Genomic DNA, 26217 nt, shown 5'->3' on the forward strand with positions numbered 1-26217 from the left:
CAAAAACAGAAAGTACCAGGCTCAAACAGGTTCACTGGTGATTTGTACCAAATATTTAAAGGAAGAAATTATTGGCTAGCATGCATTAGGCCATGGGTCGAATTCCCAGTACCAAGGTGTAAAAAAAGAGAGGGAATATATCTTCTCTTTCAGAATATAGAAACAAGAAATATTCCTTAACTTGTTCCATGAAGCCAATATTACCCTATTATCAAAACTACACAGACATTATGAGAAAACTACAGACCAATATTTCTGATGCATATAGAACCAAAAAAAAATCCTTAATAAGGCTAGGCATGGTGGTGCATGCCTATAATCCCACGATTTGGGAGGCTGAGACAGAAGGATTGCAAGTTTGAGGTCAGCTTCAGCAATTTAGTGAGACCCTAAGCAACTTAGCAAGACAACGTCTCAAAATAAAAAATAAAAAAGGCTGGTATATAGCTTGGTGGCAAAGCAGCACTGGGTTCAAACCACAGTAGCACCCCACCACCACCACTGTTTTTTTATACATACATACATATACAAAAAACTCTAAAACTCAGCAATAAGAAAACTAACAACTTAATTTAAAAATTGAGCAAAAGACTCAACAAATTCTTCAACAAAGAATAATACAGATAAGAAACAACCATATGAAAAAAATGTTCCACACAATTTGGCATTAGGAAAATGTAAATTAAAACAACAATGAGAAACCACTATGTACAATGACCAAAATCTAGAATGCTGACACCACCAAATGCTGGCGGGGTCAAGGAGCAATAGGAACCTCATCTACTCTTTGCTGGTGGGAATACAAAATGGGATAACAATTTTGGAAGACAATTTGGCAGTTTCCTATAAAACTAAACATACTCTTACCATGTGACCCAGCAATTTCAATTCTTTATATTTACCTAAAGGCGTTCAAAATTTTTGTACCCACTACCCATAAAGACCTGCATACAGATGTTTATAGCAGCTTTATTCATAAGATGTGCTTCCACAGGTGAGGGGGATTGGCAGATTGTGGTGCATCCAGACACTGCAATAGAATTCAGCATTAAGGGGTGGGGGGAAGCTATCCAGGCAGGAAAAGATAGGACACCAGACCAGCGGCTTAACCTTCAGCCTCTGAAGACTCTAGTTGACTCAAAACAGGCCTTCCAACCCTTCTCTTTGGTACCTGATCTTTAATAAAGGAGATATAGGGATTTTGAGGATTTCATCTTTTTTTTTTCTTTATTTCAATTTTTTTTTTCAGTTTTCAATGGACCTTTATTTTTTTTATTTATATGTAGTGCTGAGAATCGAACTCAGTGCCTCACACATGCTAGGCAAGTGCTCTGCCACTGAGCCACAGACCTATCATCTTCTTCTAATTGTAGCTTCTGTGTTCACTGTAAGGAATTCCTGAATGACCAATGTAAAGACATGGTCTACTAAATATCAAACTAATAAAAAAGTGCTCTCCTTCCCCTTCCCTCTCCCACTATCTGCTAAGTGAAAAAAGCCAGTCTGAAAAAGCACATGGTACATAACTGCAACCGTAGGACGTGTCGGAAAAGGCGAATCTGTGGAGACAGTGGAACGATGAGTAACTCTCAGGGCATAGGAGGGAGAAAGGGATGAACAGGAAGAGTGCAGAGAACTTCTAACACTGTAACAATTCTGTATGATACGGTAATAATAGATGTGCTCTCATAGGTTTGTCAAGACCCACAGAATGTACCTAACCAATAGTGAGCCCTAGTTAAACTGTGGACCAAGGTGTTTCTGATATGTCAATATAAGTCCATTAACTGTCACACATGTACCTTCTTGGTGGGGGATTGCTCTTAATGGGAGAGGACATGGGGGTATGGGGGTATGGAACCCTGAACTTTCTGCTCAATCTTTCTCTGTGCCTAAAATTGTTCTTAAAAAAAAAGTTTATGAAAAAGGAAACAAAACAATGACAAAACCCACCAAAAGACACTCTATCAAATTTTATAGTAATTTTTATTTAAGAATATATATCATATAAAAATTTTATTTCATAATTTCAAAGATACATAATTACTTGTATATAATACTTTCGGTATAGTTTTTCCATCACTATGAATTCTTTTGCTCACCAAAACTGCCTTTGTTTTCTCCCCTAAACCATAATGTGAAATATAAATGCCTCCAAGGAAGAAGAGGCAAGAAATTGAGGATATTCAGTTATTTTTGATGAATTTTTTTTTTTTTGGTTCCAGGGATTGAACCCAGGGATGCTTAACCACTAAGCTACATCCCAGCCATTTTTGAGGCAGGGTCTCCTGAATTGCTCAGGGCCTTGCTAAGTTGCTGAGGCTGGCCTCAAACTCCTGATCCTCCCAAGTCACTGGGATTACAGGAATGTATCACTGTACCCAGCTACTTTTGATGATTCTGAGAGGCATTCAGCACCATGAATATCTTATTCAAATATAAATGAGAAAATAAATTATGTGATCTTCATGGGGCAGTTCACATAAAATGTATTTCATACCATTTAACTACTAACTACACCCAAGGAACTTAACTACTGCTGAATCCTCTGTGGTGGTATCATCAATATCCAGCTTCCAATTTCCACTCTTTAAAATATTTCTCCATTGTGTGCCGAGATTTCAAGGTGCCAACATTTACGGTAGGTATAATTTTCTGCGGTTTCAGCCACTGGACAAAACGCTTCATCTCTAGGTAGCTGCTGTGTTCACTGTAAGGAATTCCTGAAAAGACCAATGTGAAGACATTGCCTACTAAATATCAAACTAATAAAAAAGTGCTCTCCTTCCCCTTCCCTCTCCCACTATCTGTCCCCTTCCCCCTACTGATCTTTCTTCTATTTACCCATAGTTATTTTTAAAATTAATTTCTTATGGATGTACATGATGGTGAAATTCACTGTGGTATATTCATATATGTACATAGGAAAGTTAAATAAATAAAAACCAAACAAGCTCTCGAGTACAAAATAAAACAGAAAAGTAATCCTGAGCATTCTTGTCCAAATTTCTTGGTGCGTTAGTTCTCATAAGAAAATTTGGTATTTTTATAGAAAATAAAGATTAAAACATTAAAAATATAAAACTTAGAACATTGAAAAAAAACTCATTACTTTTCTATGCATATACTTAATAATATCCATTTCTAGAGAGTCCCATTTAATTGGGATTTTCTTATTTTTATTTATTTATTTAAAACACTCAGCTATAGATTTCAGGAAAATCTTGAAGAAATACAAGTCAAATGTGAAGAATGGCAGGCAGGAGATTTGACTTCTAGAACAAGTAAGCAGGTTCTAGTCCCAAGCTTTACATACATAAACAATTAGAAAAAGATGAAACCCTCAAAATCCCTTATCTCCTTTATTAAAGATCAAATACCAGAGAGAAGGGTTGGAGGACCTGTTTTGAGTCAGCTAGAGTCTTCAGAGGTTGAAGGTTAAGCCGCTGGTCTGGTGACACCAGCCATCCATGGAACTAAGCCAGCTCTGCGGGCAATGGTGAACTCCCTCCAGGAGAGGAGAACACCAAAGTCAAGTCTGTCCCTCCTGCTGTCGCCACATCTAAGCCATTCTCCTCCTGCTCACAATCTCATGCATAATCTAGACTTCCATTTATAGACACTGAGTTCCTCCTTTCAGTAGTTCTGCAATTTCCTCTAAATATCATTGATCACACAAAGGAAATAATCTGTCAATACCTATCTATTGGTTGAGCTCCTCTGTATCAGTGTACAATGGACTAGACAGAGGTTTAGAGTTGTAGAGAGATTTAAAACTCCTGAATTATTGCTGGGTGCAGTGATCCATGCCTGTAATCCCAGGAGAGGCTGAGGCAGGAGGGCTGCAAGTTCATGTTAAAGATCAGACTCAAAACCTTAGTAAGACCTTGTCTCAAAATAAAAAATTAAACAACAAAAAAGGACTGCAGATGTAGCTCAATGGGAAAGCTCCTCTTAGCCCTAGTATACCCTCCCCAAACAAGCAAATAAACAAAAAATAACCCTCAGGGATTGTTAAATTATTTTGTGCTTGGTTTTGTTTTGGCTTTGGGATGTTGATTTTAAGAAATGCAAATGATTATAAACATTAAATGTGAGAAAATTTAATAATATACCATATATTGAAATGTTTCCCTTGGTCTGAGGAGTAATATCTGCTATGCTGGAGAACTTGCTAGAGTGCGTCCATCCCGTGGGTCGAAAAGCCAAAATCCGATCATATTTCCCATCATACTTCTTCAAATGATTCTGCAAACCCTGTTTTAAAAAAAAAAAAAAACAGCACGTTGATTCAGCAGTCAATGGAGATGGGTCATGTGGAATTAAGCAGGATGATTACAGATGTCACATTGGCATGGTCACGAGAAGCTTTTAGTTGCTAAGACTGGCTTGCAACGACCTTTCAGCCATGTTTCTAAAAAAATGGAATCATTGAATAGATTATCAGCTCTTCTTTGCTTATCTAAACAAGTTCAGGTACTGTTAAAAAATATGAGGAAACAACTTGAAACACCGAGTAATTAAATGTAAGCAAATTACAACTCAGATAGTTAAAAAAAGCAAAGAAACACCTCTCTCCAAATTCTACTGCAAGAGACTCTAATATCACTAGTGGTAAACATCAGTGCCCACACGACTCCATACACATAAACTGACAGAGGATTGACAGAATTTTGTAAGGATGGCGACATTATGCTTCTAACAGATATATATTTTAGGTGGATACAATATTTTTTACTTATGTATGATGCCAAGAATCAAACCCAGTGCCCCATGCATGCCAGACGAGCCTTCTACCACTGAGTCACAACCCCAGCCTCCAGATATATATTTTAAAGATCACATTAGCATTATTCTCAGGTGTTCATACCTTTCTACCATTTAAACATGAACTAAATTTCAAACTCTTTATGCCACTATAATTGGAAGTAAAATGCCCCTTTTATAAATCTTGAATAGAGCTGGGCATTACCATGCTCATACACATGCATAATCTCAGTTACTTGGGAGGGTGAGGTAGGAAATTCACAAGTTCGAGGCCAGCCTGGGCAATTTAAGGAGAGCCTGTCTCAAAAAAACAAAAAACAAAAAACTAGAAGTGTGGCTCAGTGGCAGAGGGTCTCTGGGTTCAATCCCTAGTATTGTAAAAACTATATCTTGAATGGAACTCCAAACCAAAGTCACAATAAATGATATTCGATAAAACTCTTAGAAAATTGATAACCAAACTTCAATCTTTGAGAGCTAAGAGAAATCCAACTAAGGATAATAGTGGCATGAGAGATTTTTTTAAAAAAATCTTAATACTTTTAATTTTAAGAATACCACCCAGTTTCAGTTTTTTTTTTTTTTTCTGGTGGGGCTGGGGATTGAACCCAGCATATGAGGCAAGCACTCTACCAATGGAACTATATCCCCAGCCCAGAATAACATCCAGTTTCAATTATTCAATAATTCATTAGAATGGATTAATAATAAAATACACTTCACCGATGAAATGAAAATCCTTGGATTTTTCTTTTGTATCAATTACCTGTTTATTAATTTGAGGTCAATACAAGAGCATCTACCACAAAACAGTCCTATTTCTAACCAACTACTAGGAACATCAAAAAAAAGAAAAAAGAAAGAAAGGAAGGAAGGAAGGAAGGAAGGAAGGAAGGAAGGAAGGAAGGAAGGAAGGAAGGAAGGAAGAAATTTGCATGGATGGATGTACAAATAAGCTTCAATTACAATATTCTCTGCAAAGTTTCAAGCTGCTGCCTTGGTGTCTAAGCCTGAGCTAACCCAGTGTCTTCTCCCTCCCTTGCCTTCACGGAGAAAGGACAAGACAGGAAACTGGGTTTTAGTGTAATTATACATGAAATGCCATTAGCTCAGAGTTCAATTTTCAATCTATGTCATCAACCCAATCATTCCTATTTGTTACTTCAAAACACCCAGGACAATTTAAAAAGAGAACTAATTTCTGCTTTTTATGAAACAAATCAGTGACCACAAAAACACCATGTGGTGCAGTCTAGTGCCACAAACATAAACTTAAGATGTTATACAAGCCATCCTTCAGAAGAGACCGTCAACAGTTACCAGTTGTCCATTTACCATGATTTCAGAACAACTCTCATGAGGAAATTTATTATAAACAGTTTAGTTGACACAAAATCTCTGTTCTATGACCATTTCTGCTTATTGAACCAATTTGTGAGAAAAGTCCTTTTGGCAATGTCACCAGAACTATTTTTCAGTATGAAGACAATCATCTATAGCATCATTGTTTTTAAAATGTTTTACCACATTTGGCCAATCAGGTTTAAGTCAGCAGTGGTAATCAACCATATAGCATAAATAGGACCCAGGGGTTACTTTTTATAGCTTTTCAGAGGGTTTTAGGAAGACCATGGATACCCAGAAAACTGTATTAGGCTTATCTTTTCATAAAAAGTCATTACCTCTGATGCAATAAAATTATTTTTGGCTGATTAAAAAAATTATCTAATTACTAACTAAAATATAACACCATGATAACCAACAGCTTCTGCTACATCTGTGTTTTGAAGAAAAGAAATCTTCAAGAAATATCATCAATACCAGGACACTTTAATGGAGGAATCATCTGCTCCAGGATTATGCCATGTAGATCAGGAGGAGCAGAGAGGATATAGAGGTCACCTTCTGGAGGCCAACAGGCTCCAAGGCAGAGGATCTGTTAAGCCCCGCCCCCTGGGTCTGGTTTAATGGAAATCCTCCGCCCTTTCTTAGCTTTCTCTAACTCCCATCATCAGGGAGCTTCACAGAGGAATCTTGTCACAAAGGACTCCTTTTTTAGCATAAGTTCTTAGAAGTGGCAAAATACAGATAATGAGTATTAAAAATATAGATTTAATGAACATTTCTGAATCCTTAAAACCAGTTTGAATTCTTACATAAAAATTCTTGAGTTTGTAGCTGCTTGAAGATTTAATTCTTGTTTCAGTTTGGACTCGTAAATACAAGCTGTCTAAAAGAAGACCACATATATCAGAAAATAGCCTGTAAAGCCGTGGGCTGGTGAATCTACCTGTGTTCCAAATCTCACTCAGAAACCCTACTTCATCAATAACTGCCTTCCTCAGTTATCTTCCATTTCTCCCTGTGACTCACAATATAAAAACCCTTGTTTCTAATAAACAAACAAATCCTTTTTCTGGGCACAGGTTCTGTATTTCCTGTCTTCATTTCCTTGACCCTCATTCTTTTCTTAACCCTCCTTGGCTTCCAGGCAGATAAATGCCCCACCCTTTAAGAGTTCAATTCAGCAGTTTCTAGTATTTTCACAAAGCTGGGCAACCATCACCACTATCCCCTTCTGGAACAGAAGCCTTGAGCACTGGCAGTCATTCTCCATTTCCTCTCCCTCAAGCCCTGGGAACCATTAACCCACTTTCTGTCTCTGCGGATTTAATGTTCTGGACAATTCATGTAAGTGGATCATACAATAAGTAGCCTTCAGTGTCCGGCTTCTTTTGTCTGGCATAGTGTTCTCAAGGTTCAATCATATTACAGATGCATTAGTACTTCATTCCTATTTACAGGTGAATAATATTCTGTTTTATGAATAGATCTATTCATAGATCGAATTTCATTTAAACATTCACTATTTGATGGGCATTTGGGTTGTTTTGACTTTGGGGCTACTATGGGTAATGTTCTATAAACATTTCCATAGGAGTTTTGTGCAGACGTGTGTTTCAATTCTCTTGGGCATATAGGATGAAATGGCTGGGTCACATGGCCACCCCACATGATATGGTTTAAGGAATTACCAAACTGTTTCCCAAAATAGCTACACCAGTTCAAATTCCACCAGCAAAGACCCAGGTTCCAATCCCATGTATCCTCATCAATCGTTACCATCACTTTTATTACAGCTCTCCTAGTGGATGTCAAGTGGTGTCTTGGTCTGGTAACGCTTTGCAGTTTCCTGATGGCTAACCACAGAGACCCTGAGCCTAATAGAAGAAAAAGTAGGCCCAAATCTTCATCATGTCAGATTAGGCCCCAGCTTCCTTAACAAGACTCCTATAGCATAAGAAACAAAATCAAGAACCAATAAATGGGATGGATTCAAACTGAAAAGCTTCTTCTCAGCAAAAGAAACAATCAGTGAGGTGAAGAGAGCCTACAGAATGGGAGCAAATTTTTACCACATGCACATCAGATAGAGCACTAATCTCTAGGGATATAAAGAACTAAAAAAACTTAACACCAAAAAAACTAAAAACCCAACCAGTAAATGGGCCAAGGAACTGAATAGACACTTCTCAGAAGATCATATACAATTAATCAACAATATATGAAAAAACATTCAATATCTCTAGCAATTGAGAAATGCAAATCAAAACTACTCTAAAATTTCATCTCACTCCAGTCAGAATGGCAGCTATTAAGAATACAAAGAACAATAAGTATTGGCAAGGATGTGGGGGGATAAGGGATATCATACATTGCTGGTGGGACTGCCAACTGGTGCAACCAATCTGGCAAGCAGTATGGAGATTTCTTGGAAAACTCTGTATGAAACCACCATTTGACTCAGCTATCCCACTCCTTGGTTTATACCCAAAGGTCTTAAAAACAGCCTACAGCAGTGATGCAGCCAATGTATATAGCAGCACAATTCACAATAGCTAAACTGTGGAACCAATCCAGATGCCCTTCAGTAGATGAAGGGATAAAGAAACTGTGGTATATACACACAATGGAATATTACTCAGTATTAAAAGAGAATAAAATCATGGAATTTGCAGGTAAATGGATGGAGTTGGCGAATATTAAGCTAAGTGCAGTAAGCCAATCCCCAAAAACCAAATGGTGAATGTTTTCTATGAGGATGCTGATCCATAATGGGGATTGTGGGTGAGGAGCAAGGGAGGAATGGGGAACTTTAGGTAGGGCAAAGGGGAGGGAGCAAGAAGGGAAGGGGCAGGGGGACAGGAAAGATAGGTGAATGAGATGGACATCGTTACCCTAAGTACATGTATGAAGACACGAATGGTGTGACTCTACTTTGTGTACAACCAGACATGAAAAATTGTGCTCTATGAATTGAAATGCATTCTGCTATCATGTATAACAAATTAGAATAAATAAATTTAAAAATAAAAAAACTATAAAATAAAAACAAACTTGGAAATAAAACTATAAAATAAAATGATTACAATATGCTATACCCTTTTCAGGATATTACTGGACATCCTTATGACTGATGACATCTCATTAGTCTTCACACTAATTGCCTCCCACATTTAAAATACATCTGCAAGTCTCGCTTAAACATCAGGTGCCCGGCCCAGTGGTGCACGCCTGTAATCCCAGCAACTGTGGAACCTGATGCAGGAGGATCCCGAATTTGAGAAAAGTCTCGGCAATTTGGCAAGACATTCAGCAACTCAGTGAGATCCTGTCTCAAAATAGAAAATAAAAAGTACTGGGGAAATAGCTCAGTGGGCACCCCTGGGTTTAATCCTCAGTACCAAAAAACAAAAACAAAAACAAAAACAAAACCATCAATGGACAATGGACAAGCCAGGCACAGTGGCACATGCCTGTAATTCCAGTGACAAGGTAGACTATGAAAGAAGATCTCAAGTCTCCAGCCAGCGTGGGGAATTTAGCAAGACAAATTAAAAAATAAAAAAAAAATTAAAAGGAATAGGGATATAGCTCAGTGGAAGAACACCCTGGTAGAGCACCCCTGGGTATAATCCCCAGTACTGGGGTAGGGGAGAAATAATGGACAATACTCTGGCTTGATTGTGCCTGAATTGTTGGGTTTTGGGTGTGTGGGGGGGGTTGTACCAGGGATTTCACCTAGTGGCTCTTTATCATTGAATCACATCCCCAGCCCTTTTTTAAAAAAAATTGTTTTACTTTTGAGACAGAGTCTTGCTAAATTTGCTTAGGGCCTCATTTAAATTTCTGAGGCTGGCCTCAAATTTGCAATCCTCTTGCCTCAGCTTCCCAAGTCCCTGGGATTACAGATGTGTTAGGACAAATGCCAGGCATGCCTAAAATTTTTATGGATTACACATACTCATGAAAATAGGCCATAAATAGTTCACCTTAGTCTCACAGAAAAAAGTAGTTAGACCAGAAAGAATTTCCCTAATCAAGAATTAACATTCATTTTCTTTACACAACGTATTATTATTTATAAAACAGAGATAGCAATAGTAATTAGCATCCCATTTCAAAAAGTTCCAAAAAAGTTATTTTACAAATATTAGAGCAAAAGTAAAAACATATTTCTTTGTGCGGTATGTTCTGAATTGTGTTTAATACAAAATATCAGTATTTTTCGAAATATTCCATTGACAAGTATCAAAATGTAAATATATGGAATAAACCTCTTTATGTGAACAAACCTGACAGACAAGCCCCCAAATCACGGTAAGGCTGTGTCATATGTGCCTCAGTTTATAACCAAGAACTAATGCTAGAACTTCCTCTCAGGAACTTCCACTATTTGATCTAATCCTCAATAAGTAAATTTTCAACACACACCAATGTTACAGAGGTTTAATATTAATATTGGAACAGAACAGAACAGACCTGAAGTAAGAACTCAGAACTCTCCCCTCACTTCCACCACCCACCCAGAAAGAACTGGAAAGTGATCTTGACATGGAGGATTCAATGAACACACATGCATTCTTTTCTATTTCTGTTCCTTCCTGTATGACAGTTCTTTATTTTCTAAACACCTGGCACACAAACTACTTTTTAGAGTTACATATTCAGAAGAACTAAAAACATTTAGAATTCCCTTGAAAGACTTTCTAAGGCAAATTTTAAAATAGGTGATTTCATTATACCTGAATTTCTTGAAGTTTATATGCAAGTAAAATGGGATTCTAGTTTATGATCATTAGATCTTTTTCTGGTTCACCCTAAAAAACATTTCTCTTGAGTCCTTACCTTAAAATTAATTTGCATCATTGGGAGAAGGTGGACCAATGAACTCCACATGTCTGTGGTGATGAGGGGATTAATGTCAGGCATATTGAGGCACCGCAATGTTTGAAACTTTTCTCGGGACATGCCCACCTTTGAACCTAAAACATCAGCAACAGCTACAGGCAAAACAAAAGGTTAAAGACAGAAACATTACGGCATATGGAAAAATCATAAAATTGTCATTTAATCACATTTTAAAATAAGAATTTATCAAAAACAAATTCAAAACATTTGTACATTTACTATATCTCTAAGTGGCTGAATCATTTAATTGTTTATCTGTGTGAAATAAATTGTGATAATGCCAAAGAACTTACTTTTTATTTTATTTTTGGTACTGGGGGTTGGGATGCTCTACCACTAAGCTACATCCCCAGTCCTTTTTATTTTTTATTTTGAGACAGGACCTCACTAAGTTGCTGAGGCTGGCCTGAAACTTGCAATCCTCCTGCCTCAGCCTCCGGAGTTACTGGGATTTCAGGCGTGTACCACCATGCTAGGCTAACACTTCATATCTTAATGATTGAGATAATGTGATCACACTTAAGAAGAAATCGAAGTACCCCACAAAAATAGAACAGTATCTCCTAGACAAACTAGTGTAATATATACATAGATAAAGCAACAAAAGTTAACTAGCAGGTATCCTCAAAGGATGATACAACTATGCATTACTCATCCTTCAAAGTTAATGAAAATAATAATGTCACATGGGCACTTGTTTATAAATATCTTATAAGTACTAAGATAAGCATATTCATGTTTCAATAAAGTTAAGCCTTTCAAAGTTTAAATGTATCAAATATTATGAATCTTTCTTCAACTTCAAAGATAATATGGAATAATTTCAGAAAATATGTACAAATGCAGGAGTAGACACTGACAGGGCTTTATGCAAAAAGAATCTGGTGTTTATAATATGTTAATGTAAATTAGATACAGCTACCACCCACCTAGGAAGACTTTCTCTTTTCCGATACTGTAAGTGCCACAGACAACCAGAGTACGGGGGTTTAGAGTTACAGCCTCAAAGGCGGTGTTGATGGCAAACTGGATAACTTCTTGCTGAGATGGAAAGGTGTACTCTGGGCTGCAATAGCTTAATATGGAAATATGGTACTTATTAAAAGAGCAGAAGAAAGCTATGGTCTTAACATAGATGCTATTTTAGAAGATAAGCTGCAGCAACTCACATATGACAACAGTATAATATATTAAAACCACAATGGTTAGGTCACTTCCTGGAGTTAAAGTTATTTGTCACAAGTTATGGCTAATTTATGATGGGGATTGTGAGTTTTCATTTCTTTTTAAGGATTTTTTCCCTTTTTTTTTGTTCCCCCCGCCCCCTAGTAACGGGAATTGAACTTAAGAGTGCTTTACCACTCCCTTTATTTTATTTTTCCTGTTTTGAGATAAGGTCTCACTAAAGCCAAGGCTGGCCTCAAACTTGTGATCCTTCCCCTTAGCCCCCCAAGTTTCTGGGATTATAGGCATGTGCTCAAGTACATTTCTTTTATCAACTTCAAAGAAATTGCCTTTCTCAAGACTTTTTTCCTTCTAAGAATATTTCCAGCCAGTCCCCTATTTTAGTTATCGATTATGTATCTCAGTATCTTTTCTTTCCAACTCAAATACTATCAAAGAAAATACTACTGATAGGGATTATATGTGGACTAAATAATTTAAAATAATGAAACATGAATTTAATGTTTAGATCAATTCATAGTTTCATGGTTGATACTATCTCTTCTTGCACATACAGAAATATATATAGAATTAAAGGAACACAAAAGATCCAGTTGGGCCTAAACAGACTAACACCCAGTGAAAGATTAATTTTAAAATACTATCTATACATATTTTGAGATGAAAGGTAAGCACTATTTCACTAAAATGTAATAAATTACAAATACCCAATAAATACATTTTCCCCAATTTTCAAAATCACTTTTGCTAGTCAATCACCAGAAAAGAGGGAAAAATTCAGTCCTTTCTTCTATCAACACTCATGACAAAATACACAATTTTCTTTAGAACTATGTAACAATGTTTTTTAACTTCTTTTCGTTTCTTTCTTTTTGGGGTACTGAGGATTTAACCTATTGGTGCTTTACCACTGAGTTACATCCCAAACCCCAGAGTCTGGCTAAATTCCTGAGGCTGGTCTTGAACTTGTGATCTTCCTGCCTCAGCCTCCCAAACTGCTAGGATTATAGGTATGAACTGCCATGCCTGGCTTTCACTTATTTTCTTAATTTATCTACTACTTAAAGTAGACATAAAAGAATGGAAAAAATCAGTTACTATAAGAAAACTGGATGTGGAAAGGCCATTTTTTATTAAAATATCCCATTTAAACTTCTTCCAACAGGTTGAACTAGTTAATAGAATTAATTTATAACAAATTGATGAGGTATTATAGTACATAATATCACACTATATACCAGAAATATATAGTACTTTTATCTGTCAATTATACCTTGATCTATAGATTACATATATAATTAAAATGTAATGATTTGTACTACTATGTTTAAATTCAAAACTATCACTTATAAGTTACCTTTATAAGCAATTTTCAATACTCAGAAACAGAATGGCAATTTGGCATCATTTTCCTGTTTTTATCTGATATGTTAACAGACACTTTGGAAGAATAACCTATAAGGGTATTTTTCTTCAGTTTTTCTTCCTCCTTTCAGTAACAGGGTGTCCTATAAACATACTCAAAAATAGCCAGGTGTGGTGGCACATGCCTGTAATCCCAGCGACTTGGAAGACAGAGTAGGAGGATCTCAAGTTTGAGGCCAGCCCCAGCAAGATAGAAAGACCATGTCTCAAAATAAAAAAAATACAAAGGGTTGGGATGTAGTGCAGTGGTAAAGCAACCCTGGATTAAATCTTCAGGACAAAAAAAAATTTTGTTAGAAGAACTATGAAAAAAATTAGCTATCATCAATTATGTAGTAATTATGTAGTCCCAAATATGCTCTTTTTCAAGTGTATATTTTCCAAACAGCATTCCTCTGCTAATACTTTAAAATAATAATCATCATTAAGCCATCATTTTAATTACCAAGCAAATTCATAAAATACAGAATAAATGCTATCAGCAGGAAAAGGAAGCACTCAATGAACGCCTCTCTTACGTGGTGTCTAGGTACAGTGTGTGGATTTTCTGGCCTGCAAGAAGAGACCGCTCCATGCTGGGATCCGCTCTGAAGTCTCCAGTGTGCAATACAACAGCACCATTAGGAAGGTAGAAAAGGATCATGGTGGCACCTGGGCAGCTGAACACAAACATGCTTAGGGAAGATTACAACAGACTCGCACCTAAAGGGAGGGTACCTTCTTCACAAGTTAGCAAACCATTAGCTGACCACAGTGACACAACACTGTGCTCAGAGGGAATGCAACACTCAGAACTCAAGGAAACTTAGGTTGAAGAAAGAAAGGTGTGCAGGAAAGGCCTGACTCCCCAGGCAGGAGAGGCTCAAACCTTGCACATTCCCAAGAAAGGCCAACTTCAGGACTGGTCATTGGCCTGGGGAATGAGCTCTAAGCCCCTGGTATATTTTGTCTGATAAGACAAATATTTGTATGCTTGAGGCACAGGCTACACCATACTAGCTTGATCAGATAGTTATGCTAATTATGTAATCTATGGTGAACACCTCAATAAAGCTGGCTCAAAAACTCAGAACTTAAAATGATGTCTGAAAAACGAAATAGCAGAGCTAGCAGACAAAACCTTGAAGGAAAGCAACCCCAAGTATAACATTGGCCTGGATTTTAGGAAACTTGGATTTAGTCTTACTTCTTTCCCTAAACTTCTCTGCTCTCAACAGAACAGGAGCTAACTAACATTCTAGGAAAAGTGAAAAGAAGCAGAGTCATGTATTATGGGAACATGAGTGCTGATAGTGTTAGGTAGGTTAGTTAGCCATGAACAGGTGGGCAGAGGGAAAGGACAATGAAGGACACATATCAGGCCTATGCACCAAGAAAAACAGGAATCATAAAATAGGAACAGCAGGAAAACGTATCTAAGCCAGCAGCATTTGAATGCCCAACCTTCCCCAAGCTGTAGAGAATTATAATCCCTTGGGGGAATCATGATTTAAAATCCTGGGGATCCTAACTGAAACAGAAGAACATCAGAGAAGAGGCGTCTGGTATGTCAAGACCTCCCCTCAGCTCAGTTAATGAACTCCTAAAGAGGGACCACGGTTTCCAGAAAATGTCACCACCATCTCCTGCAACCAAGTTACTGGAACCCTTCCTTATCACCAAAAACCATTTCACAACCACCCAACTGCCCTGTCAGAATATGAAGACCCCGACAGAGAAAGTTTGCTAAGGGTAATGAACCAATTAAAGGGGACAGGAAAACTGAGGCAAGAATAAAGGACGCAATTTCCTTAAAAACCCCAACTCTGTGAGCACCGCACGGCCCCTCTCCAGGCAGTCTGTGTAGTCCCCATGCTGCACACTACCCAGCTTCTCACGCTATTAAACCTTCACTTCCTACTGTATGTTTCACTCAAATTCTTTCCAGTGGAGTCACAAGAACTGGCACCCAAGGATTAGTGGCTTCCAGGCCCCCACCCCTAACATCAGCACTTGACATTTAAAAGTGGGGGGTGGGGTTGGGGGAGTTAAAATAATTTCCAAGAAAGAAAAATCTGAATCATTTTTCCCCCAGTACTGGGGATGGAACCCAGGGACTCAACACACACTAGGAAAGCGCTCTGAGAGCTATATCCCAGGCCTCTTTACTTCTTATTTTTAGATAGGGTAGTTAAGTAGTTGCCCAGGCTGACCTCAAATTGTAATCTTCCTGCTTCAGCTTTTGGAGTAGGTGGGATTACATGAGTGCAGTACCAGGTCCAGTTTACATCTTTAGTATCTAAAGCCTGGTGGATTTCTTAATTTAAAAGTGGCAGTGGGGATACTGGGCATGGTAGTGCAACTAAACCCCTAGTAGGTAAATGGAGGGTGAGCTCTTGGTTTACATAAACGATATTAAAGAAAATTGCAAAAGGTATTTATTTATTTGTTAATTTTATTTGGTACTGGGGATTGAACCCAGGAGTGCTTTACCACCAAGTTACACCCTCAGCTCTGAATTTTTTATTTTGAGACAGAGTCTTGCTACGTTTCTTAGGGTCTCCCTAAATTGCTGAGTCTGGCCTCCTGCTTCAGTCTCCCCAGTTGCTGGGATTTTAGGAATGGGCCGCTGCTCCTGGTCAAAAGGTTATCTTTTGAAGACCAACATGTGAAAGTATTAAAAAAAAAAAATAAGATGGAGTCTCATATGTCAAGGATAGTGATTTGGGAATACAGTTCAGGGCAGAGTGCTTGTCTGGCATGTGCAAGGCCCTGGGTTCAATTCCTAGCACTGAAAAGAAAAACCATTAAATTAAAATAAGGTTAGGCAACATTTAGAGGATTTCTCTATATTTACTCTCTGATTCTGTAATTGGGGACATTTTTTTAACAAGTGGAAACATGTTTTACTGGAGTTTTAAGAAGCACCAGGCATTCCAGTTCTAACAGAAAAGGTCTTAAATACCCATGCCAATGTGATTTCCTTGTGAATATTTTTTTTAAAAAATGAACCATTATTAAGGTGACTGTAATACTCACTGATTGGCATCAAGTAGAACAACCCTGACACCATCCACCAAACACTCAGTGTCCATCGGCAATGGATGGACATATTGTTCTTGCACATGAAGCTTGCTCTTCAACAAGTTGCCAGTTATCTACAAAACAGGATGTGCTTACTTCTGACACAGCAAAACACTACATATTTTGTTTCATATCTAATTCAGAATTACAACATCTTAATAATCTCCCGATTTCACACTTTTATTCATTTAAACCCTCCACAATGTCAGGAAGGCCTTTCTAAAACAACCTGTCACTTTTCTACTTGAACATCCACACCGGCCCTCCCTCACTTGTGAAAGGCCCATCATTCCCAGCACCATGCACAAAACCCTTATCTGGTCCCTGCTATTGCTATGGGCTTGTCTCCTGAGGTTCCCCATAGTGTGTTCCAGACTTTCTGAATTTTCTGAAGAGTCTAGAATAGGTAGACTGCCTTTACACAGTCTAGAATAGGTAGACACCTTCTGAGGTGTCTGCCTTTACACAAATTCTCCTCTCTCATTGGAAAGTTATCTTCTCTTTCCTCTGCCTCATTCTGTGATCAGACATACCTTCATTTAAATTTGGGCTCTGCCATTACTTGCTGTGTGACCTGGGCATGCCACTTAACCTCAGCAAGCCTCAGGTAGCTTCACTAAGAAAAACAGGATACTTAATAAATTCTGTGAAGACTAAATAAAATCCCAGCTAAAGCCCTTGCGATAGGGACTAAAGTCTTCACCTTTTAATAATTAGTTCAAAGCACCTCTTTCACATGAAATGTCATTCTCTAACCTTGGCCTGTGACACAGTTCTCTTCTCCCTAGTCCTAGGCACTCCATTTTTTTTAATTACAACACAAATTCCCTGCAGGCTTAAGCTCTTTAAAGTTAGGTGTTTTGCCTTTTATACCTATTTAGGCACTCAAAGAACATTCACTGAATGAAATCTTTTTTTTTTTTTTTAGCGCGACATGTCACATGGTTTATTCTCCTCATGTAACAAAACGCATTTTTCAAAAATGGACTATAACTGCTGATTTTAACTCATTTCATTTTAAAACTTTTAAAACCTTGGAATCTGTTTTTTATATCTTTCCTACTACAATGATAGGTCTTAACCATTTAATTAATCCTCTTGTAACCAAAATGCTTAAAAATCTGCAGCAGTCTATAAAGTTGGAACTTAGAATACAAAAACTTACCTCACTACAATAGACTGGAAATGTGAAGTTTTTAGACAATCCGGCATAATGATCAGAATGGAAATGGGTGAGAAAATAGGCCGTGCAGCCTTCCACCACACCGTACTGAAAGGCGTCAACTGTGAAGCTGGTTCCTGCAAGGAAAGCACCACCAGGCTGGGTGAACCAACAACGGGGATATCAGCGACACCTGATCTGACCACAGATGCTGAACACCTATCCTTTTCACACCTCATTTCCTATTAACCATAAATTATTTAAAAACTTATGCTGCATAAATTTAGTAAAAGGTGAGAATAAGTCTTGTAAGTTTCTCCTAAATATTCCAGTATAGTGACTTTCATGTGTGTATAACTCCACCAAATAAATAAATTTTTAAACAATTTAAACCAATCACAAACCAATTAATTCTTTGTTAATACTTTTACAACATTTACTGGGCACCTGAAATCCTTTACTTCTGCAAAACAGCAAAAGGAGAATGTTTTGGAAATTCTGAAAGGTGAATTTTCAGCAGGTGATATTGATATGCTTCTAAAGGGGCAAAAATGGTTGAGGCCCCAAATAATCCCAAATCTTACAAAAGTTTGTGGCCCTCTAAAAGCCACAGCACTATATAAAAAAAAAAAAAAATATGGGGCTGGTGTTGTGGCTCAGTGGCAAAGCACTGGCCTCGAACATGTGAGGCACTGGGTTTGATCCTTAGCACCACATAAAAACAAAAACAAAGTAAAGATATATAAAAAAAAAAAGTACAGACGTAATCTGAACTTCATTATGGGGTTGGAATGGAAAAAAAAATGCCTCAAAAGTTTTCTCATAGGGGAAACAAGGAATACAGTCTTCAAATGTGTTTAAAAAAGAAGAGCCATGTGTGAGGACAGGTGACAAGCAAGTAAACAAGCAGCTTTCACACTTCTAGAGGCTTTTGACATGTGGGTTAGTCGTCCTGGCTTACTAAAAGTCCAGAAAGGTATTAAATAATACAATAATGATTAAAAATAAAACAAACACATTGAACAAATTATAGCTCCAAAACATCAATAAAGCACCTCAACAGAAATCTTCTAAAACCCAGTATATTTTGGCTGCTTTACTGTACATTCTTCTAAGAATAATTATGGATTTCTTCAATAATAAAATTCATAGTTAGATGTGGTGGTATGGGCCTGTAATTCCAGAGACTCAGGAGGCTCAGGAGGAGGATGCCAAATTTGAGGTCAGCCTTGGCAACTCAGTGAGGCCCCATGCACCTTAATACTTTAGTGAGACCCTGTTTCAAAACAAAGTAAAAACAGAAAGGGCTGGGAATAAGAACCCATGGGTTCAATCCCTAGTACCACATACACACATAATAAAAAATTGCTACACATTTTTCTATGAACTCATCTGAGAAGGTAGAAAAAAATTACAAAAATATGAAAAGGCAGGGAAAGTTCTAATATGGTTTTAGAATGTTTGGCTTTTATTTTGATAGGTACAACCTGTAGGATTTTTCTTCTTTGAAGGACTTCATACTTCTCACAAGTGCTTAGACACTGCCTCTTATCCATAATAGTTACTTAGAGCCTTTCCTCAATTTCTACTCGTCTTTCTATAATCTGTAATATCTACCTAACTAGCATAGTAACTTGTATGCAGAATATATTCAATAAAAGTTTGCTGAGTTAAATGGAATAACAATATAAAGCAAATAAGAAAAAGGAAACTAACAGGTGCAGTGGCACAACCCTGTAATTCCAGCAACTAGGGAAGCTGAGGCAGGAGGATTACAAGTTCAGGGCTAGCCTCAATAACTTAGTGAGGCCCTAAATGACTTAGTGAGATCCTATCACAAAACAGAAAATAAAAAGGCCTGGGGAAGTGGCTCAATAATGAAGCACCCCTGGGTTTGACTCCGAGTACCAAAAAGAGAAAAAAAAAGAAAATTATATTAGAGACTCATGACGTATCATGAAAAGCAAACACAGAGTACACAAATCGTTTCCATAAATATATACACACACATAAGAAAATGAATGTTAAGTTAAAAAATTGGGGGTCTTTGATAAATTGAGCACTGATGTTCCAACTTACCAGGTATTTTCTTATAGAAGGGACATGTCTTTTTTCTTAATTCCCCTGCATTAGCTGAGTCCGAAAATCTCATGTAACCTCTTTGCAGCCTTCCATGAGCCGATTTCTTGAAGGTATTGTCTTCAATGGAATTGGTTGTTCCCAATTCTGTATTGTTAATAAGGTGGCCTGACCTCTTCCCACGTACGCCTTCCTGTGGTGAATTTGACTTTTTATGTCTTTTTCTTTGCCGCTGTGACCTTTCAGCAGGCAGTTCCACAGAAAGTTGACTCTCATTTAAGTCCTTTGCATCAAATTCTAAATCACTTAAAGATTTTTCTGCTTTCCTCTTGTACTGCCGGGACCTCTTTCCATTAGGACTTACAATGGGATTTAAGTTCATCCCATCTATTGCACTTTCCCTCAGTGATTCCTCTTCTTTTCTTTTTGGTGGTAGTCCAAAATACACACCTATATCCATCTGCTTCATTACCTTGGTAGAAGGATTTCTTTCATTGCACTTAGGATCAGAGGGCAATATCTTCAAAGGAAACTTAGCAGTAGTAGGTGTACTTGATTTTTTTCCTGTATTCAAAACTGTAATGCCACCATCTAGCATACCATCCAATACCTTTCTGCAGAAATGTGGTGAGTTAGCATCATTTCTAGTACAGAAGTTCTCACTTGATAGTTGTCTAATTTTACTTTGGGTCAAAGGAAGATACTCTCCTCCCTGGCTTCCAAAAGGTTCTGACATCTTTCTCTGAAGTAGTGGTACAGTTGGGTTTTCAATCACCTGTTTTTGTTTATTTGGTTGAGATGCGTGAAAGTCTGGCTCACCAGGCTTTGCTTTAGTGGTCTGACAATTAGAAGCAGCAGGCTCCCCTCTTAATGCAGGTGAAGACAATAAAAACCGTCTATCAGCATATTCTGGATCATCATATAAAATACTACACTCTGTTTGGGAGCTAAGTTGAGAAGAATTTAGAGCACTGCACTTATACAATTCTTTAGTGTTATTCTGCTGGGCTAAGAAGCTATTCACTTTGGGGCAGCTCTCCTCCAGGTCCTTCAGGAAGGGACCAGGGAGGTTTTTAAAACTGGTAGAACTATCATCTTCTTCTAGGCTGCCATCTTTAGAACTCTCAGAAAAAAATAGTTCCTGTTGTGAATCATCCAGCTTTTCATCTATATCATAAGTTTCTTCGTCACTCTGAAGTGGAGAATAGGAGATTTCACAGCTGCCAAAGTCATTTTCTGGCAATGGCAAATGTGTGCGTTGTAAGTTGTTGTGGCTGTCTAATTCTGCCCCAGCAAAAGGCAAACCAGCTCTTACCAGTTTGTCATTCTTAACAAATGCTGTAAAATGTAAAGCTTGCTTCGAGGTCTGACTGTTTGTAGAAGAAATCTTTTTATTGGTTTCAGTTGGAGGCTGAGACTTTTTTAGACACTGTGTCATCAACAAGGGATCATTTGAAATGTTTTTTAAGTTCTCAGTTTGTTTCTGTTGCAGAGACCATCTTTCCTCTAGGCTACAAGAAAAGCCTGGCTGGGTCTCACTGAAACTCCCACCTGCCACATGTGACGGGCTGCTAAATGGATCAGTACTAGCCCTACTTTGAGCAAGCAGGAAGTGAGTGTATCTCTTATAATGAGAAGGAATTGTTGAGGTACACAGAAGGCCATCAGGACACTCTGAAAATTTCAATGAAGAAAAAAGTATTACAGGGTAAGTTTTGACAGTATCAATACTACAAAGTAACCTACCAGTGGAAAACCACCAGTCCTCCTTTAAGGACTTGAGGATTTCCAAGGATAGCTATTGTTAACTGCACAATAAAGAGATCAGCATAAAAATACTGATACAATTCAGCATCATGTTGCAAGCTACTATTTATCAATTTATTATTTTAAAATCAAATACTCTTTTAAATTGCTTTTCAAATAATCTTTTCTTAAAAAAAATAAGATGACCTTAAAATATGTCATTCAACTCCTTCAGATATTTAAAGTAGAATTTTCTACACATTAAATATGACCTTCAAGTTTAAAGATAACGAACACATAGCATTATTTCGGTTATTTGGCACATTTTTCGTTATTACATCTTAATCAACTAAGACTCCTTCCTATACACTAGCCTGATGACTACAACACAATCATATTTAGAAACAAGGATGTATTTTCTATACAGTTCCCCAAAAGATAATAAGTTGGCCAAGATATTTAACTTTTAAGAGCCCTTATCTGTAAAATTTCAGTATCACCTACCTTATATGTTCATTGTGAGTCAAATAAGTATAAAGAATGAAAGTACCTAGTGCAGTAAGGGTTCAATTAACATTTATGAAAAATAATTGAGATGTTCAGACACCTTTATGAAAAAGTCAAAATATATTTAAACTGTATTTAGGTTTGGTGTCGTGGTGCACACCTATAATCCCAGTGACTTGGGAGGCTGAAGCAGAAGAATTGAAAGTTTGAGATCAGTCTGGGCAATTTAATGAGACAGTGTCTCAAAATAATAATAATAAAGGGCTGGGGATATATGGTTCAGTGGTAGAGCTCCCTGGGTTAAATGCCCAGTACTACCTACCTTCCTCGCCTCCCCCTGACCCCCCAAACAGACACATACAAACACACACAAGCAAAACAAACAAAAAGCTGTTTTCAGGGTTGTAACTTTCTTTGCAATGATATCATCACCTGGGATAGTATCTCATCTTTCTTTTGGTTTATTGCTTGTCTTGCTCATTTCACTGAGCAGATACATCTGACTTCATACAGGCCTTTTAGACCACTTAGAGACTCTTGCATCTTTTTGTAACCTTACCTGTTTCAGACAATGGTGGAGAATCCAAACATTCAAAAACATGCCATCGAGGTGTTTGGCCTAGCAATGAGGAAAAAGGCATCTGGCAGTACGGGCAGTACCCATCATGAACTGGACGCGGCTTTGGGGACACTTGCTTGAGCTTTTGAGTTCTTCGGTGCCTTCCTGGAGTGGTCTCTTGGTCTTGGGACTGTTGACTACCATCTCCACAACTTGAATTCTGACTAGAAGATACAGGAGTCTGGGAACTGGTTTCTCCAAAGCACATTTCACAGTCCACCCTTCCTTTAGCTTCTTTGTTTCTCTTTTTGTTTCCTTTTCGTCTTGACTGGTATTTCCCATCTGTTGCTTTTTCAACCGATTTTGGAATATTTTCAGAGCAATTATTTGGATGTCCTAGTTTTGGTTTTCTTTTAGATTTGTATTCCCAGATGTCTTCTTCCGAAAACATGTCTTCTATCATGGCAAAATGATTTTACCATTACAGAAGCATTAATCTTTAGTAAATCAAGTCCATTTCTTGTCACAAATTTTTTAAACTTGTTACAATTTTTTTTTTTTTGGCTGAGGAATAAACTGAATGTAATGAAAAATCTACTAACTCAATGGGAACCTAAAGCTTTGGCAACTAACACATTGGCAAGCTACAAACCCTGTGCCCAAGAACACCTTCTGTTCTATTAATACCACAGCAAAACTCAGAATACCCACCACAGGAGTAGCACCTGTAAAGTTTTCACCTGCGGCTGTTATTTCATTCTGGTATTTTGGTCCTTTCCAGAACTTGATTCATAAAAATAGAAATACTTTGAAAATTAAACCCTAATGGAATGTATAGGTTCAAAAATATCCTAAAACAATCCTTTGTAGAACTGTTATGCAGTTACTGTCAGTTCTCTTTCAAGTGGGCAATTGTTCAAATAGCACAAGTTCAGGTACAGTCTCTGGGCAAGGAGCTCAGCAAGTGTCCCAAACACTAACTGGCTACCTCAGTTTACTAGTGAAACTTGACACACCGTCATCAAGTAGGTGTGTGATTAGTGTCCTCATCCGTGACTCCGGGATGTTCAACATCTGCAGTTTGCTGGGTCCGTCCAGTATCCTCCTCCTTTAGCAAGGTACAAACCTTGAACAGTGAACAAAGTGTAAATATGGGTAGTGATGCTTCATTGAGGTCACACTCGGGCGCTCCAGACCACAGAAGCTCTGTGTCCCGCAGTGGGGGCGACCCTTTCTCCACCAGCCTCCTCTGGAGGTCCTTGCCAGAGGCCTCCCACCCTCCTCTTTGGACTCTGGAGGTTGCGAGGAAGCAAGTGCGGCCTTAACTCTCCCCACGTTAAGCGCAGCCAGCTCCAATACTGCCGTCAAATCTCTCCCCTTCAGAAGTCCCTCGTGGCCACCCACCTGCGACGGCACCCAGCGAGCAGCTGCAGCTGCGCCAGAAGCCCTCCGCGCCTCCACCGCCCGCTCGGCTGGCAGTCTATTCGCGCCCGCACTTTCAGCACTCCCAGAGGCACAAAATAGCTTTTGGTTACAAGTCAAAGCCACTGGCCAGTCATTCCCAACTTAAAAAGCTTTCTCCCTCGAGGACATTCCTATCCCTTTACCTTTGGTCCTTGGCGGGAACTGCTTCTCGCTGCCAGAGCTGTGTCGAATCGGCTGATCTTAGTCTAAAAGTGGGACTCTAAATGAAGATTTTTAAGTGCCCTTTTAACTTCTATGGATTTATTTATTTTATTTTGTTTTGAAACCTATTCGTTTCCGAAGTGGAGGGTTGGGGAGGGGTCCCTTAGCGAGCAAGAAGCCCCCCCATCCCAGGCTTTGCCCCTGTTGAATCTGGCGCTCTGAATGTCCAGACTCGGCCGCGGCGAGGGGACCTGGAAGGGGCGGGGTGGGCAGCGACTGCAGCCTAATTACAAGCCCGGGAGTTGCGGCTCTCTGGACTTTGGCATTGAAACGCATGCTTGAAAAAGAAAAGCCGTGCCTGGCGGTCAGTGGGGCTGGCGGGGCCGAGGCGGAGGCGCCGCTCTGAAGCCCGGGGCCGGGCGGGAGAGCGGGGCCGCCTCGGAGCCCGCGGAACATGGCGGCGCCCGCATCGCGGGGCGGCAGCCTCTCGGGCCTGCTGTCCGCGCAGACCTCGCTCGAGTACGCGCTGCTGGACGCCGTCACCCAGCAGGAGAAGGACGACCTGGTCTACCAGTATCTGCAGAAGGTGGACGGCTGGGAGCAGGACCTCTCGGTGCCCGAGTTCCCGGAAGGTGAGGGGCCGGCCAGGGACGGGGCCGCTCCCGGGACCTCCCCTTCCTCGGCGCGGCAGCCCCGGGCTCGCGCGCTCCGGCCCTGGGTGTCCCCGAGAGGCGGTGCGCGGGGGGGTTTCTGGAGGGTGGGGACGTGCGGCGGCCCGCGTCCGGCCCGAGTCCGGCGGCAGCTCCGGAAACTCGGTGGTTGCCCGGTGCTTCCCGCCCGTGGCCCGAGCCTGGTGGCCCTCAGCTCTGCATCCTGCTGGCTGCCTTTTACTGACCGCGGCTTGCTGAACTCTTAACTCTTAAGGGGAAGTTATCTGAGCCCAGTAAAGTGCTCTTACAAGTCCTGTTTCATAGTGGAGGAAACTGAGGCGCAAGAAGGCCGGGTAACTTGCGCAGCTAATGACCGCCCGAGTTTAGTTACGGTCTGCAGGCCCCGTGTTTGCTGGTTTCCTCGGCCCAAAGTCGGGAAACTTATAATTTTTAAAATCTGAATCATTTATAGCCTGTCTCCAAGGGTTTGCATCCTGGCTGGGTGCTCCTTTGGAACCTAAGGGGAATAGATACTCCCAGCAGTGCAGTTTGAAATGAAACCGTTCCTTACCTTCTTTGGGAGTGGCATTGTTTTGTCTGGTGGTGTTGGCATGTGTCCGGGCATGACACTGAAACCACATGTATAGTTAATTGGTTAGCTGTGGCAGGGTTCGGTTATCTCTTGGAAGGGATAGCTAACCTCTTCTGACAACAGTCTTTGGTGTCTTTGCACACCTTTTGCACTCACCTTCAAAAGTGCTTTTTTTTTTTTCCCCCCCTGGAGATTGAGCCCAGGGGTGCTTTACCATTGAGTTACATCTCAAGCCCTTTTTATTTTTTGAGACAGGGTCTTGCTAACTTCCTGAAGTTGGCTTTGAACTTGGGATTCTCTTGCATCAGGCTCCCAAGCTGCCGAGACTATAGGCGTGAGCCACGGCCACCACCGGCTTCCTTTATTAATCTTACATTGGATTCGAAATGTTGGGGAATACCTCCAAAAGAATTGGGTGCATGAGCTGAGTGCATGTGGTGCAAGACTGTAATGCCAGGGACACTGCAGGCTGAAGCAGGAGGATTACAAGTTCAAATCCAGTATTGGCAATTTAGCAAGATCCTGCCTCAAAATAAAAAAATAAAAATAAAAAAGGCTGGAGGTGGAGCTCAGTGGTGAAGTGTGCCTGTGTTCAGTTCCAAAA

The 26217-nt window shown here is 39.3% G+C and overlaps 2 protein-coding genes across 4 annotated transcripts in view; one reads left to right on the forward strand and one right to left on the reverse strand.

Moving 5' to 3' along the window:
• Nucleotides 1-1967: 1967 nt before the first annotated feature.
• DCLRE1A (DNA cross-link repair 1A) lies at nt 1968-24488 on the reverse strand. Of its 3 annotated transcripts, none has more exons than XM_081268736.1 (10): nt 24353-24488; nt 22746-23871; nt 19934-21607; nt 17858-17991; nt 16648-16766; nt 14148-14288; nt 11949-12094; nt 10957-11111; nt 4116-4257; nt 1968-2723 (listed from the first exon to the last, which is right to left on the reverse strand). In XM_081268736.1, the coding sequence occupies exons 2-10, from the start codon at nt 23206-23208 to the stop codon at nt 2563-2565; spliced, it is 3135 nt and encodes a 1044-aa protein (XP_081124862.1). In that variant the 5' UTR covers nt 23209-23871; nt 24353-24488; the 3' UTR covers nt 1968-2562. The 3 variants fall into 3 exon arrangements, with proteins under 3 accessions (XP_081124862.1, XP_081124863.1, XP_081124864.1); XM_081268737.1 differs by lacking the exon at nt 24353-24488 and adding an exon at nt 24150-24256; XM_081268738.1 differs by lacking the exons at nt 14148-14288; nt 24353-24488 and having other exon boundaries at nt 22746-24286.
• A 117-nt stretch (nt 24489-24605) lies between these two features.
• The window catches only part of NHLRC2 (NHL repeat containing 2), a 58477-nt gene continuing 56865 nt past the window's right edge, over nt 24606-26217 (forward strand). The window contains exon 1 of the mRNA XM_081268739.1: nt 24606-25003. Coding sequence (XP_081124865.1) covers nt 24826-25003 — 178 coding nt within the window. The 5' untranslated portion in view covers nt 24606-24825. The remainder of the gene's footprint in view (nt 25004-26217) is intronic.

Source organism: Spermophilus citellus (assembly GCF_964194105.1).
Source record: "Spermophilus citellus genome assembly, chromosome: 15".
NCBI lineage: Eukaryota > Metazoa > Chordata > Mammalia > Rodentia > Sciuridae > Spermophilus > Spermophilus citellus.

What these genes read in the sequence shown, in the direction of transcription:
- DCLRE1A (XM_081268736.1), bottom strand. Translation starts at nt 23,208, where the DNA reads ATGATAGAAGACATGTTTTCGGAAGAAGACATCTGGGAATACAAATCT. An exon ending in GTTCTACTTGATGCCAATCA is followed by an intron (nt 14,289 to 16,647) that starts GTGAGTATTACA and finishes GTTTGTGTTCAG; the next exon opens with CTGCCCAGGTGCCACCATGA. An exon ending in TGATGCAAATTAATTTTAAG is followed by an intron (nt 4,258 to 10,956) that starts GTAAGGACTCAA and finishes TTTTTAAAACAG; the next exon opens with GGTTTGCAGAATCATTTGAA.